The 12,433-nt window shown below is 37.3% G+C and overlaps 1 protein-coding gene across 1 annotated transcript; it reads right to left on the minus strand.

Moving 5' to 3' along the window:
• Positions 1-8,298: 8,298 nt before the first annotated feature.
• LOC118599278 lies at positions 8,299-9,364 on the minus strand. The gene is made up of 3 exons (XM_036214063.1): positions 9,213-9,364; positions 8,719-9,006; positions 8,299-8,629 (listed from the first exon to the last, which is right to left on the minus strand). The coding sequence occupies exons 1-3, from the start codon at positions 9,362-9,364 to the stop codon at positions 8,299-8,301; spliced, it is 771 nt and encodes a 256-aa protein (XP_036069956.1).
• Positions 9,365-12,433: the final 3,069 nt, after the last annotated feature.

A 12,433-nucleotide genomic window follows, 5' to 3' on the forward strand; every position in this document is an offset into this window, starting at 1 on the left:
TTAAATGTCTTAAGTAAAGATAAAAACACCATATTTTATATATTTCACAAAAACAAACAAAAACGTGGATATAATTCAATATATTGCTGAACAATAATGCTTTTTTTTTTTAGAAATTTAACAAAAATTACACAAAATGTTCTATAAAATAGAATTACATCACAAAAACAAAATAAAATAAATTACTGTGGATTAAGACTTTAAAGGTCTGAGCAAAATGAAATGATGTATACATCATGATAATTACATAATTGATTTATTTTGTGCTTGCCTTAGCTATTCTATGATGCAGTTAATTCACATGAGATAAATTAATTAATAATAATAATTTGCATTTATGTTTTAAACTTGGTCAAAAAAACCTAAATGGAAGTTTCTTTAAAAAAAGTGTGTTTTAAAAGAAAATTATTGTTTTTTAAATTGAGAAAAAAAATGTTTCTAAGACAAAAATACATTGTGTATATGAAAAAGATAAATATAAATACACAGATGCCCTTTGAACATGACATGTATTATGTCCCTCTACAGAAACGGCTATTAAACCAAGCAGAATAACACCACATAGTGCCAAATCGTTGCCTTTTTCACCAATGTTATAACAAATTAAACAATCAGTTGTCCGTTTATTTGGGATAACTGATCCATTTTAACTGTTTCTGACAGTAAAATTAAGAATGCAAAACAACACGAGGAGGTAATCAATACATGAGTTAAAACAGGAGAAACCATGAAGGGTTTTAATAGCCTGTCTATGCAGGATTAGAACATAATCTACAGGAAGACATCTGGATAAAGCTTCTTTTTTTAATGGAAATATTTACTTCATTATGCTACAAATACTGTCCAATTAAAACCTGTTGTACAAATAAATAAATCTACTAAATCGCTCTGGCTTCCTCAAGGTACATTAAATTGTCTTAAAAAACAAAAATAATCTGTATGAAAATGTTATTAACCTAAAAACTGATAAGATTAATAGGAATAATTTAACTTATTGGCTGCCATAAGAGCAACTAAAAATTTGCCGGTTATGCTTAAACACAAAATTTTAACATGTTGTAACTTTTCAACCATTAACACGATATTTCCAGTAGATTCTGAAGGAGAAAAGCAGCTCATGCCGCTTTTGGCCGCTTTTCTCCTTCAGAATCTACTGGAATTATCTTGTTAACAATAAAAAAGAAAAATACAGTAAATCAAAGAACAGAAACACTGGAGCTCCGGTGTTAAAGGGTTAATAACCATCGGGCTGCCTCCATCAAACATGGTTTCTATCAAAAAACCATTGGCATCGAGCCTTCTGCATCCTTTCGATTTTTTATGTACAGGATATTGATACATACCTGTGGGTAACAGAAACTCAGACTGTAATGTTCAGTAGTGTAATGTTTCTTTTTGTCAGGAACCACTGAGACCTAAAATGTAGACAACTTTGCTTGATGAAACGTGACAAAAACTCATGAAAAAAAGCAAAGAGGAGCAAAGGCAGAGAACCTGACAATGAAGAACTGAAGACTTCAATGCACTGAGAGTTGATTAATTAAATGAAAAAAAGCTGTGAATGATCAACTGAGACAGACAATATAATTAATATAAGAGACTAAGTCTAAATATTTCAAGATAATCTTCAAAAAGCCACTGAAAGTTAAACTGGTGGCTATGTTGCCCCACTTGATTGTTCAAATTTTGCGTCTCATGAACATCTGAAGGATCATAAGTCTGTGTTTAGGGGAGCATCCACTCAAAACCCATCTGTGGGAACATCCCCGTCCTGATGTTCCATTGCCTTAAGTCATACAGGGCTGTCACAAATCCATTAGCAGCATTTCAGCAGTGTTGTGACTGCACAGCATGACGTTAAAAGCATTCCAGTCCACCGCTGCACTCAACAGTGCTAATTTACACGGATGAATACGGCAAATCAAGATAACTGAGATGGAACCTGTTGTTGGAGCTCGGTGTGGGTATGTTTTTCATCTCAATCAGCTGGTGCCACAACACTGTAGGGAATACGACTGAGTCAGGGTAGCAGCACACAACAATCAAGAAAGAAATCTAAAATATTTAATAAATAAAACGCTGAGAGGCCAACAGATCTGCTTGAAGGGAAGAGTGACAGGATGGCAGAGGAAACAAATTATTTTTCATCCTGCATTTCCCTCCAGAAGAGAATGAAGAAAACATGCTGGAAAAGGCAGCTCACAGTTATGGAAATGTTTTCCTGTCATTAATTTATGCCCCTTGTTTGTGAGTCATCACTTGTTTTCTCGACCTATTTTAATGGCTTTGTTCTGTATTCACGCTTTAAAAAAAAAGGAATTAAAAGCATTTTGAGATCTAGCTGCTGTTTCAAACGCAACAAAATGTTTATCAGACCAAAGGCAAGAAGCTTTTTTCGTTCTCATGCAGCCCATTAAGAACAGAAAGGTGTGTTTAGTTAGGGAGCCTCAGTTTGTGTCACACTTTACTTCACTTTTGTGACAAAGTGCTTAAAGCTGAATTCATTATGCACAGTATTTTCACCCACCTACAGTTTAAAGGTAGGAAACGCTCCTGTTTGCATTTACCAGCTTTGACTTCACTCATGTACTTTTGGTTTTCCTCCGTACTCTCCTCATTCTGGAGCTGACAAATCTCTGCCTTCATGGTGCATTTAAATGTTTAAGTTTCTTCATTTCTGGTAGACACAGCCGGTGTTCTCATTACACCAAAGACCACAATGTGAATATGAACATAAACATTTGTGTAAATAAGAAAAGAGCAAATGACAAGGGAAGCAATATTGTTCCTAATTAACTTAAATTCACATTTTCTTCTGTCTAAATTGCCAAATTCTGGGTTTAATTAGTTCAGTTTGGGAAACATTCTGGAAGATTTTGTTACAACTTCAAAATGTGGATTACCTTTAGTTTATGCACTGGAGAGGTGTTAGAAAAAGTATGATCTGTTGATTAATATTTGGCTTAAATAGGGTGATAGTCATGGGGGAGTTTGAAAAGGAAAGTAGAAGAAAACATATTGCATGATGGACAAATATATATATAAATTCAAAATAAAGTAGAGTACAATAAAGTAAAGAAGACTTGTTTTTTGCTAAATTAATACAAAAAAATAATAATCTGTTGCCTTACAACCATTAACCCAATGAAATTGACGAACATTTTCAAGAATCTGCAATACTAGACATATTTAAAGTCTCACTCAAATCCTATTTTTAACTATTATAAATGTGTTCTTAGTGTCTTTTAAATATGAATATTTAAAATTCCATTCATTCATTCAATATTGTGACTTTTTTAGCCAAAATCCCCCCCCCCCCAAAAAAAAATAAAAAATTTTCTAGGACATAGACTCTTCTTCCTGACATCCTTCTGATCATGTCCTGTTCCACTACCTTACAGCCCCTCACAACTCCAACCTAACATTACCAGCACAATGAAAACTGTGAAAATTTGTGGCATTTTCTCTCATTTTACAGCCGATTGCATTGATAAGTTGGTGTCCCTTTGTGAAAAATGTAAGCTTACAGAAATGCCGTGTTCATGGGGTGTTTGAATGATTGGAAAAAATGCCTGACTCGAAAAACACACATGAATGTTGGAAAACCAAAAAAATCTTCCAACAACACATGAGTGCAGAATAACTTTCTGCACCTATGGACATGTATTTGTTATGTACCATCTGGGACACACTAGAATTACAGGGAAAATAAAACATTACTCATTCTTATGTATATATAATTTATTCCAGTTTGGAGGTCCAAACTAAATAGTCAAAGTGGCCGTAGTTTCCCAACTCCTATTGTAGCTAAATATCTAGTTTAGTTGTCCTGAATAGGAAAAATTAAAATAATAATAATAATAATAATAATAATAATTAATACAATTCTTTATTAAACAATTGTTTCCAATCCAATTTCATTTCAATGAAAAAAAAGCATTTTATCATATTTTATATCTGACATATCTACCTGCTAATATTGCTTTTTGGTGTTCAGTGTTTTTCTGCTAATATTTCAGTTTAGACCAAAAAGTAAAAGCAAGGATAATAAAAGAAACATAATAAACCTAAATTTAGAAATGTCTGAGCTCAGACTGGCCGTGTTTAGTTTCACTTTCCTTCTGCTCCAACTGCAGATGCTCCACTGCACACAGCTTGGATGCCTCTTATTTTTGTGTCACAATCCAGAATAATGCATCTTGGCCTCTCGAAACAAAGTACATCCCATAAGGCCTTGTGCGATAAAAGCATGTGACAGGGTTTCAGTGGTAACCTTCTGCAGTGCAGACCCACTAAAAGAAAAGTACGTCTTTGTAGAGGCTGAGCTGCTTTGAATCGCCCTGAAAACCAGAGACAATGGAAAATAATGAGTTGTTATTTCTTTTCAGATAACTTTGACAACAGTAGGTCATTAAGACCTAAACTTCATATTTCAAGAGTAGATTTTAATATTGTTCACGTCTTAAAAAATAATGAAGCCGCTGTGTAATGCATATGTGGGGTTTCATGCCATGTATTGGATTAAAAAAGGTATTTTTTTAAAGAAAATGGGAAAATTAAAATGTCAATGTTTAAAATATTGGTGTTATTTTTAGTATACATGCAAATTGCTTTTTTAGTTTGAGTTTTTCCTCTGACAAGAACTCCCAAAAATAACTACAGAAACACCTTCATCAGTCTTTGATATGTTTCTTCCTATTTTATTTGTTTAAAAGCATCAGTTTCTCAGTTAGTACTCCTCTGTGGACGAATGGGGTGATTTTGACCAGTCTTTCTTCACCCTTCAGGTATCCAGGTATCTGTTCTGTCTCATTAAACATCACTATGTAGCTACTGAAAGCTCATAGTTACGGTGATTCTCCAAAAGCACTGAAGATAATTGTGTTTGTTTGTCCTTAAAGAGCCAATTCCACTCTTATCCACTGATTGAAACAAACTGACTGAAATTACAAATAGACCCCATTTAGAAACAAATAAATTCCAGTAACAAAGTTCAAACCACTCAATTAATAACAGATTTTCCTTTTCTCTCAGGGAGTTAGCCAAAAGCTAAAGCTTGTAGAATAGGTAATTTAAATTTGGATTCTCTTGTTTAGAGATCAAATTACATAGTGAAATCCAATCTTGAGCCTTGATCAATTTCCTGCTTTGGCAGGGTAAACCACAGGCCCTTGGGACAGCCAATTTTGTTCTGTGTAATGAGTCAAGTCCAGGCTTTTATTTGCTGGATTGAGACTTGATGTTTATGCAAACAGCCATGGTTTTTGAAAGTCATTGTGTGTTGCTTGATTTTCACATTTTTTAAAGCCGTGAGTTATAGCTGTTGAGTTATTTATAACATTACCATTTACACTCAAATATTTTACTCTGCTTTGGTAATAACAGGATAACTGAAGCATTAAAAAAGAACGACATAATAATACGATTTTAATCATTAATTTGAATTTTACCAGTATTTCAATATGTTTTTTTTTCTACAAGGCTTCACCAGCAAAGCTCAATACCTACTAATTTTGGTCCATTTTCTTCAGGTCATCTGGGACGGGGTCATAGGGGTCTAAGCAAAGAGGCCTAGACTTCTCTCTCCACGGCCAATTCCTCCAGCTCCTCTGGGGTGACTCCAGGGCGTTCCCATTTCAGCCAAGAGAAGTAGTCTCTCCAGCATGTCCTGGGTCTTCTCATGGTCTCAGTGAGAAATCCCCTGGAGCACCTCCCCAGAGAGACGTCCAGACCAGATGCCTAAGCCACGTCAACTGCCTTAATGTGCCTCTTCATGAATCACCACCTTAATGTAGTGTAGGGGTTCAAGCTGAAGCCATCCCAGCAGCTAAGCTGTCTGGGGTCTAAGCCCCCAGTAGGGTCTCCCATGGAGGACAAGTCCTAAGGGACAGCCCAGACAAACAGTGGATCTGAACACAACTTTAAACTCTTCACAAATACCAATAGTCCGCCTCTTTTTTGACGCCCATCAAATTCGCTGCCAGACGCCTGTCCAAAAATGTGCTCATAAACTTGATGCCCCAGACACGTGTGGGAAGAGCTAGCACCAAATGTTTTTAGCCTGACTGCTACATGGAGGTGCTGCAGGACGTGCAACGTTCAAATTACGCCGCAGGAACTCAGATCACGTTGACTTGATCTTAAAACTGACTCGTGAATCACGTTAGATGTAAACGTAGCTTATGAGTAATAAACTGCAAAATTCCATTACGTTGCCGAGATTGGCATCACTGGGGCACTAAGCTGGAGCCAGGCCTGAGATTTGTGATTACAGGCAAGCACCTTTTTAGCCCAAAGAAATGACGTGGATCACTCTCCAGCAGGCCCACCACCTGCAGGAGAGCTCAGAAGGGGTCGGTGCGGTGTGGTTTGGGTAGCAGTCAAAGCTGGGTGTCTTGGTGGCTGTTACATCCCACCCCAGGGGGAGGGAGAAAATAGGTAAAATACATTGTTTAAGCCGGGAGGAGGTAAAACAGCCGTTTCTGGAGAACAGATGGGAGTGTGAACAAAATGAAACAAAAATGAGTAAAGGGAAACAACGTAAAGTCTCAGGCACTTTACGTTGTGTTACATAATGGTGCAAAGTCGATCCGTGCACGAAGCTGCTTTTCTCTGGATCAGAATCAGCTGATTCCTGTAGATCATGTAAACAGTTATGGATTGTCAAAGATTGTGTGTTATTTGGGAGTTGCCGGCGACATCTGCAGTGTTCAAAGTTTAAACAGACTACATTAAAGACACCTGTGCTCCCAATCAGAGAACATACCAGAGTTTAAAATGCCTCTAAAGTCAACTATGTTCAATATTTTCAAGGGAAACATAATTTTTGTCCGAACATTTTTTTTGGTTAAAAACCTGTGAAGCTATGTTTGATTTTTTTATTATTTGCTGATTTCTGGTACATTTTAATTCCGAAACTAAAACAAATCCCTAATTTCACTGTTTACTATTGCCTAATGATTGTTTACAACACCAGCTGTTATGTCGTAATGTACAGATATTTCAGACTAAAATCTTGCAAGCTGTTCATGATCGAAGGTTCTTCATTAACTAACACCCAGGATGAGAATGAGATAATAATACATACATATTTATGGTGTATACACCTTTCACTCTAAGTAAATAGACGATTTATTTTTGTTTCCCAGTTCATGGTATCCTTTGCTGCAGATCATTGTCACTGCATGACAACATCAAGATAAAGTGAGACATCAACAACTCCCTGAAGGTAAACTAAAGCAAAAACAGGAGCCTAAAACGAGAGCTATATGCATCTCACAAGCAGAGTCTCATAGGAATTGAGTTTGTGCTTGTGTACTGACAGGAGGTAACTTTAGCAAACAGAAGGGTGTCCTCCTAGGCATTTCTTTGAATGGATTTGCATCTTTTCAGTCACATTAATTTTTACAAAGTTTGCTCCTCGATGCCTTCAGAAAAGATCTGTCTCCACGGCAACAGCAAAGACATTCAGAGTTTAGTCTCATTATAATTCTCTTCATAAAGTGCTTGATAAGTGCTTGTCACCAAAAGCCACCTGAGTCCAGCTAGTCACTGGGACTGTTCGCTCTGTAATCTCATCCAAATAAAAACCTTGTGATTGAAGCTCAAGTTCTCTATAGCAGCAGTGATTGTCCAGTTCTCCCCATCCAGGTGTGGTTGATCCTCTGGACGGGGTTCTACACACAATGAGAGTAGAGGTCAGTCACCTGAGCATCTCTAGCAGGATACTTAGGGCGTATTCAGACTGGAGATATAATTTTCTCCGGCCCGAGATTTATTTCAGATAGTTCTGAACCTTGTGTTTGGTCTGAAGTCAGAGAACCATGAAAGGGACTTTCTTATTCCAGAACAAAACCTGTAACTAAAACCACATAACTATACATCTCTTCAATCAGTAGCCAGGACTTACGAGGTTGGGGCAAAGCAAATAGAAGTGGAAATTATGTTGTGTTTTGGAATCTTTGAGATGTTTCACGTTAAAAATTATTGTCATAAGCCTGCATTCATCTGACCACATTTTAGTGAGTTTCTGTGTCTCGCTGTGCTGTTATGGCCTCGTTTTTTAAGAGAATTCTGTTGAGGAACTACAATGTGGCTTTTGGGATGACGTCACAGCAGCGGTAGGTGCGTGACACGTAAGGAGACCCAGAAAAGCAGCTATGAAGTGTTTTTAGCTGTGTTTAAAACAAACATTCTAACAAGTAAGGAGTTGGACCATTTTTTCCTGTTTGATGAGACGACAACCGTTGCTTTACATTTATCCTGTTGCTTAATTTCTACTTTGTTTAAATGATGTGACTACCGACTATGGTGGCCGTTTTTGTCATGACTACAGAACACGTAGCGACCCAAACGCTGGAACCCAGAAGAAAACAGCAGGAGACGAACGTGAAGGATGAAGTATTTAATAATGATATGAGGAGGTGGCGGCTTGAGCAGGAGAAGAAGTAGGCTCCAGGTGGGAGGTCGCGGTGGGGCGTCACTGGTTGGTTCTTCGGAGAGGGAGAAAGCCGTCTTGGGAGTAGAACCGGAGAATGGAGGCAGAGGCTCGTGGTGTGACCGTGGAGAGGAGATCCAGGTGGGGATCCAGCAGAGGCAAACAGCAACGACCACTCGTGGTAACAAAATCCTGAGGGTGAGTACGAGAAAAGAGATTAGACAGAGTCTCACGAAAGGCGTGGCAAGACTGTGACTAGGACGAGGTGACCAACTATGCACCATCTGGGGCAACGGACTGGCGAAGAGTGATGATCCTGGTGCTCCTTAAAAGACAGGTGAGGTGATGAGGTGAGTGGTCGCAGCTGGTGATCATCAGGAGAGTGGAGAGGGGGAGGAGGCTGACAGAGGCACCATGACAGTTTTGGTTCAGTTGTTCTGCTCCTGGACTGCTTTATATTCAGACGGAGGAATCTCAGAGTGAATCGAAGTTCAGTTCGTTTGGAAAAGAACCAAGACCACATGGAAAGGTAGGTCTGAAAGTGTTTCCTTGTCCCGATCCAGCGTCCACTTGGGTGTATTCAGACTAAAATTTGTTCCAGATTATTGAGGGAAACTAAATCTGGTTCGCTTAGAGTGAACCAAATGTGTCCAGTCTGAATAAACTCTTGGACACAAGGCAGAGATTAAACTCTGCAGTTGCAGTGTTTGCTCAGGTACTCCTTTACCCGTTCACCGGTTGAAGTGATCAACTGGCTGGCTATACCTCTGTCCACCGCAATCCTCTCGCCTGTCTGGACTGACCAGGTGACTGAGTCTCCTTTCCAGGCTGTCCTTTTGTGCTCCTTCTACCTGGTTCCTCTTGTGGGGGCGTGTCCTCCGCCATGGTGAGCTGACTGGCCTGCTGTCTCTTCTTCTTGATGTTCATTAGGCAGTTATTAAAACTAATAATCATGCACTAAAAAGAGTTCAATCTAAAGACACCATATTAACAAAAAAATCCATGCAAAAACATTTTAAGAAATTAAAAACATTCTGAAATATATCTTTAGAACAGGCTGGAACCCTTTTGGGGTCAAAGGGCTGCTGGAGGTAACCCAGGTTGTCCGTCAAAGGGCCATACACACCAACATGCACACTAACGGACAATATAGAGAAATCTATGAAATATGTTCTTACACTGTTGGAAGAAACCTGAGGAACCGGAGAAAACCCACACATGCACAAGGGGAACATGCAAACTCCACAGCTGGGAGAGTTCTTACCACCGAGTACGACACTCCAATTTCATAGAAAATATTCAACTTTAGACCACACCACCATAACAACAGATACTTTGTGTACATCTAGACTGGTGGAAAAAGTAGATTAAACAGACTTTGAACACAGCAGAGTATGAAACCTAAATTAATAGGCTGAATATATAAAATTATTCCAAGAAAGTCTGACGCATTCGATGGAATGATGGAACATTATTCAGCCAGACAACATAAAAAAGGCCCAGTATCACCACATATGCCTGGAAACACAAACATAATCAAACACATGAAAGAGCCAAAAGAAACCCTGGACAATTTGAAAGGGAGCCGGATACCTTTGGAAGGCTCATTCATTACACGGCTACTGTACCATGACTGACTTCAAACACCGTCTGTTCAGAGATGGAGCCCCACAAGTTCAAAATGAAGATGTCTGCGCGTACACAAACAAACTGTTGACATTCTCTTCTGGGAGCTACAGCTAACTTGGTTCAGTTTGGTCGACGTTACGCAAATTGCAGCAAACTTGCATCAGCAGTTTGAACAAAAGTGATCTGCAAACACTGGAATGCAGCCGTTCTTAAAGTACAAACAACACAATCAAAACACAGGAAAAAAAAAAAAAAAACACTTAGGAGTTGAAGCTCATCCGTACAGCCTTCAAACGTGTTCATGCATTGATCTGTTGTCTTTTTGGTATTTATTTAAAGTAAGTTTGAAAACTTCTAACAATAGTGACACAATAAAATAGCCAATGCTCTTCTATTAAAGTGATTTCTTGTGTGAAACAAATAATTAAAGAAAATATCATTCCAATGATAAATGTTGCACTTTTTTGAGTTTTAATTATGCATTGAAAAAAAGTATTTGTTTCTAACTAACCAAAATTGCTTTTATTAAAAAGGTCAAATAAAAAAAGTATGTAAATGTTTCTGAAAATGTATTGTATTACCGCAGTGTTCAAAGATTCAGATCATGTTTTCCATAAAGTTTACATACTTTAAAACTCAGATGAACTGCACTGTAAAAGGGTGAAAAATTGGATCAATTAACAACATTTCTGTAGTTTTCTACATTTTAAATTATTAGTTTTTATACAGATACAATTTTGATTTCATGGTTTACTCCACTTAAAAATTGAATTTGATATAAACTAATATATTTAAATTGACTTTTTACACTGTGTGCTTTTGCTGTTTTACTTGTTTTTGTTGCAGTTTTCTGATGATTGAGGACATACATTAAGAAAATAAAGTTATAAATTGCATTTCTTAGTAGGGCTGGGCGATACTGAGCATTTATATATCAATACGAAACTGGTCAGTATCGCAGAGATCAATACCAATATATTACTGATATACTTTTTGTAAATGCTGTGGATGTGACATGAACCTGAAAATCTCAACTGTTTTTGATTGCTGAGAATGATTTTTTATAAGTTTCCATTTTTAAATTACTTTATAAACATTAAAACAGAATAAGGACAATATTTTTAAATAAATGATTTAGTTTATTAAAATAAAAACTTCTTGAAATCAAATAAAAAGTGAAAACATTAATGCTAAACAGTCAAAAAAGTAAATGATACAAAAAAATATCAAAATGTTTAACAATAAAAAAAAAAACCGGTAGAACTATAAATGATTTGTAACTTCTTAGCCTTTAGATAGAATTAAAAAAAAGGTCAAAAAGTAACTAGTCAAAAACACGCATTTAAATGTTGTGGAAAACTCAGCTATAGTTAAACAGAAGCCCAACTTTTTATGTGCATTTTTCACATGAATGACCCTAACCTGAGCTTGTAAAAGTTTCAACAAATTTGAGAAGAGAACTATTTAAGGAAACAGACTTCTATCGCCTCATAAAACTGTGTGGACTGTGCTGCAGAAACCAGAAGTAATGCAGATGCTGCTGAGTTTTCATAGAAAAAGAAACGGTAAACCTTAATATTATTCTTGATTTTGTTTGATAAATCCAAACATTTCTCCCACTCTACAACCCCCAGCACTGAGCCCAAGAGTCCGAACAACGAGGGGTTGAGCGCCGACTCTGCCCATGCCCAGCTGGGGGGACCAAAGGGATTAATGTGCTCACATGCCAGTCGTTATAGTAGTTATAGTTACCATCTTAATTTTAAAAGGAAAATAGTCAAAACTTTTAGGATATTTTTTTGACAATTTAAAAAATGACAAAAAAAAAAAAAGTTTATTTTCCACAACTTACTTATTAAAAAACAAAAGTGCCTCACAGGCTCCAGGAGTCCCCTGCAGTTTGCTCCTCCATCAACGCTGGCACAGTGCCAGCAGGTGCACCAAGGCTGTGCCACAACGGGAAGCCCTGATAATCATATGCACCTTTTCTGGAGTTTCCTTCAGACCTGTTCAAGCATCTCTGGCATTTTGACACATTTGACTAAATCTTCTTCAGCTTCCCCAAAAGTCTGCAAATAAACAGTTTTAAAAACAAGTACTAAATTTATGCAATTTAGTAGGGATGTCCCGATCTGATCACATGATCAGAAATTGGGCTTGATCACAGAGTTTCACACTTGATTGAAATCAGATGTATTGGGGATCGGATATTTATACTTTATATTATCAGCGTTGTATATTTCAGGCTTATTTTTATAGGTAATCTACTAGAGGTCTGCAGATCATGACATTTTATTGCCGTAAACAGCAGAATATGAAGCAAATTTAAGCAGAGATGCACAAAAACAGTTCAGTAAAGCTTGTAAG

Source organism: Oryzias melastigma, linkage group LG10, assembly GCF_002922805.2.
Source record: "Oryzias melastigma strain HK-1 linkage group LG10, ASM292280v2, whole genome shotgun sequence".
Classification (NCBI taxonomy): Eukaryota; Metazoa; Chordata; class Actinopteri; order Beloniformes; family Adrianichthyidae; genus Oryzias; species Oryzias melastigma.

Bases quoted from the DNA above. Each gene is read 5' to 3' on its own strand.
- LOC118599278 (XM_036214063.1), bottom strand. From the start codon at position 9,364: ATGAACATCAAGAAGAAGAGACAGCAGGCCAGTCAGCTCACCATGGCG. The intron at 9,007-9,212 runs GTGGACAGAGGT...AATACACCCAAG, and splicing joins AGACAGGCGAGAGGATTGCG to TGGACGCTGGATCGGGACAA. The intron at 8,630-8,718 runs GTGCATAGTTGG...ACTCACCCTCAG, and splicing joins CCAGTCCGTTGCCCCAGATG to GATTTTGTTACCACGAGTGG.